At 39.5% G+C, this 3599-nt stretch overlaps 1 protein-coding gene across 1 annotated transcript; it reads right to left on the minus strand.

Moving 5' to 3' along the window:
* Positions 1-366: 366 nt before the first annotated feature.
* Positions 367-1679, minus strand: LOC121367099 (3-galactosyl-N-acetylglucosaminide 4-alpha-L-fucosyltransferase FUT3-like). The gene has a single exon (XM_041491259.1). It carries the CDS (start codon positions 1594-1596, stop codon positions 394-396), a length of 1203 nt encoding a protein of 400 aa, XP_041347193.1. The 5' UTR covers positions 1597-1679; the 3' UTR covers positions 367-393.
* Positions 1680-3599: the final 1920 nt, after the last annotated feature.

A 3599-nucleotide genomic window follows, 5' to 3' on the forward strand; every position in this document is an offset into this window, starting at 1 on the left:
CGGCTATTGGATGTCAAACATTTGGTAATTTTGACAGTTTTATATACATTTTTCCATTAGTAAAAAAGGATCTTTTATATGCACCATCGCTCAGACAGGATAACACATACCACAACGACCCTTTGATATTCCTGTTGTGGTGCAGTGGCTGGAACGAGAAATAGCCCAATGGGTCCACCGACGAGGATTGATCGTAGACCGATTGCGCATCAAGCGGGCACATTGCCACTGGGCTACGTCCCGCCCCAATAGTGCTATCCTAAATAATGAATGCTGTTCTCACCAATGGATATGTGTAAAAAGTTGTTTCTAGTCGCGTTCACGAGAAGAAACAAAATCTGGGGGAAAAAACAAAAACATTTAAAATATTAAAACTACTATATGTCTACGTTGTTAGAGTTGGTGTATATCAGTGGGCTTATAACACCGACCACTATCAAACCACGCCCCTATATCACTGTACGTTTTTGTGTAATTGTCAGTGTTCCACAGTCTTCTGCACACATCACAGAATGGCGTATGTTCATAGTGATAGTGTACATAAAATAGATTCCCTTTCTTATTGCTCATCTTATAAGCTTCGTATATAGACTCATATTGATCTTTACGTCTGAGATACTCGATATATTTATCGTCGTTTTTGTCCAGATAATTGAGATACTTGGCCAGGTCGGCAACTGATTTGAAATCGGCCGTGTTGACGTACGTTCCTTCAGGAAGATCTCTAGAATAGTTCCCACCTCCTCGAACAACAGGAACCACATCAACGGAATAAAACCGATAGAATTTCTCCGTTATGTAGTCCGGACAGAAACCGTTTTCGAACGCCAGGTAAAACTTGTGTTTGTTGATTTCCGACAAACACTCGTCGTCGTGGAGTCTGCCGCATCGTTTCCCGCCACATCCACCTAGCACTGTCACCGGGAAGTATTTCTTTATTTTCTTAACATACAGCTCTCTCTTTCCTTCGGTGTTACAGTTGCTTACCATCCAGGAGACTAGACCCTTCTTCTTCGAGACAATATCGCTGTAGTTTCGCTTTCTCGGTTGAGGTAGTTTTTTCAAAATTCCGTAAGGTGAAAGAATGTCTGCTTCGTTCCTGTAGTCCATCGTCCAGTTAAACTTTCCTTTCCACTGCGGCAGTCTGAAGGTTGGGAGCGATGACCACCCATCTAACGGAGATTCGTGGTTGTGAAATATCCACACCTGACCCGGATGTTTCAGTGGGGGGTGTTTCTCACGAATCAGCTGCGCCGCAAACACGACTGCGGAGCTTTGATTTAAATACTTCCGGTTAGAGGTCATCCTGCATTTCATTTCCGGGCAGTGTTGTAACGCCACCAGACCTGGCATTGGAGGCTGGTATCTGGTTTTAACGTACCACAAAATTATTTTGTCCTTGTTGTTTAGAGCCACGGAACTTCTGGCAGTTGTGTCTTCGTGTTGATGGGTATTGGCTCTCGTCGTTTGTTCCAAATTGCTTCCCCTTGTCGTTTGTTCCAAATTATTTCCCCTTGTCGTTTGTTCCAAATTGCTTCCCTTTGTCGTTTGTTCGGAATTGCTTAATATGACGAACACGTTCATATGTTTAATCATTTGTCGAACTGTTAAGGTAGGTGAAAAAGGTAGAAACGTTTGAAGACAAAGAAGTGTAAGTATGACGGCAACCAGTACGACACTGCGAAAAACGCACCTCAGCTTCACTCTTCCCATTGTTGAGTCCAACAGGTTAAACTTCTGAAAGAAAATAAAGGTAAGAACAATAAGATGTGTGTTACGTGTATTATGACTAAAAACTGTTTCCTGGAACAAAACGAAAAAATTAGGTAGAGTAGATCGGTTACTCTCTCCTTCCTCTGTTTCTCTGTTTGACATCGAATAGCCGATGATTAAAAAATCAATGTGCTCTAGTTGTGATGTTAGACAAAACAAAACTTTATTGTTGTTCGCTAGTATGGCTGTGCCGTCCGGATCATCATCTAGTAGCAGCCAATCATATATCTTGAAATCGGTATCACATATGTGTGTTATATGTGTGTGTTTTCATAAATAACGAAAACCGTTTTCACCAATCGGTATGTAAATGCATGATAGATGGTGTCTAACGGCCACCCGTAGTATTCACTGCGTGGCAGCCAATTCGTAGGTGCAGTTGAGTGATAATAAAATATCACACTTGCGTGCCACACGAAATTTATAGAACTGATTTGACAACTGCTTTATATTGTGTACCGCGCCTGTGACAGTCGTAACTACCAGAAATTTCTAGTTCAAGTTCTTTATTGCTTTAAGAAGGCATAAGGACAATTTAAAGGGTCATTCATGAGTTTGCTGCAATTTTTAAGATGCTATCGACTAACATAAACTTTTTAACGATACTGGATATCGAGACACTGATGTTCTAAACAAGAAAATGCATTCAAAGTATATATTAGATGTAAATTAATCGAGGTCACGACACTAGGTTTATTGACATTTAAGCAAGTGCACTATGTAAGGACATCCAAAATGAAGTCATTCGAGTTTGTCGTCTTTCCCATTCAAAAAAACAGCGCACCACATATTCTTACATCATTTGAATATCGCGTAATGGCTGACTGGAATTAAAGTTGCGTATACTGTTTACAAAAACAGTTTGTATTAAGCTTGAGATTATATGATAAAGAGTTTATTACCCTCGTGTTTTTCGGTATTGTCAATATCATATATTAGGAATAAAAATATTGTATTATGCTCTTCAAAAAAAGTAAGGGAACTCTAATAAGAATTTACAATTGCCAAAATTGTAAGGTATATTAGCTGTGGGGAATGGTTATATGATCATAGTGAATTAATTGGGCAAACATTACAACCGGTAGTTCAATATTATAGTACGTTTTATGACCACCAAAGATCTTGAAGGACGATTAGGGTCAGAAGTGAAATTTGAAAGCTGACGTTTTTTTATCAGTAAATCGCAAATTCAAACAATAAAAATGACTAAAAACAAAACAGTAACAACTGTATGATCAACAGAATGAAAAAGATTAACAGAAATAATGTTCCACAGTGATTAATCGACCTTCCTGTAAATTGTCAAAATCGAGAATGACACGCACGTGATGCACATGGAATGTGTTTCGGTGTGCTAATAAACAGACCTGAACGTTCTTTACTAGGATGTCTGTGGTCAAAACGTATGTTCGGTCTAATAGTTGATATTAACATTAATATTTCAGGTTCCCCTACTTTTTGAAGAGTGTGTCACATATGGTAATAAGGGGCCATTAAAATATTACGTAACGCTATTTTTGTCAAAATTAGTCCCACCCACCCCCTTGTAACGCCCCGTAACGCTAGACCATACACCCCCCAAAATATTACGTAACGCTCGGAGATACCCCCCCCCCCCCCCAACACACAGACAAAGCAACGTGGCAATGTTTATACCCATGTGTACTACGATGACGTCATTAAAGTGACGTATTGCTGTACGATGGCGGAAAAAAAACCCCGCGGGTTTTCACTTGCGCCATTTTAAAATGTCTGGTGTATTATAGTATTTCAGCTTGATTTATAATTGTTTTGGGTTTACATCTACCTCAAAAAACCTACACTAT

This window comes from Gigantopelta aegis, unplaced genomic scaffold (assembly GCF_016097555.1).
Source record: "Gigantopelta aegis isolate Gae_Host unplaced genomic scaffold, Gae_host_genome ctg9060_pilon_pilon, whole genome shotgun sequence".
NCBI lineage: Eukaryota > Metazoa > Mollusca > Gastropoda > Neomphalida > Peltospiridae > Gigantopelta > Gigantopelta aegis.

What these genes read in the sequence shown, in the direction of transcription:
- LOC121367099 (XM_041491259.1), bottom strand. Translation starts at nt 1,596, where the DNA reads ATGATTAAACATATGAACGTGTTCGTCATATTAAGCAATTCCGAACAA.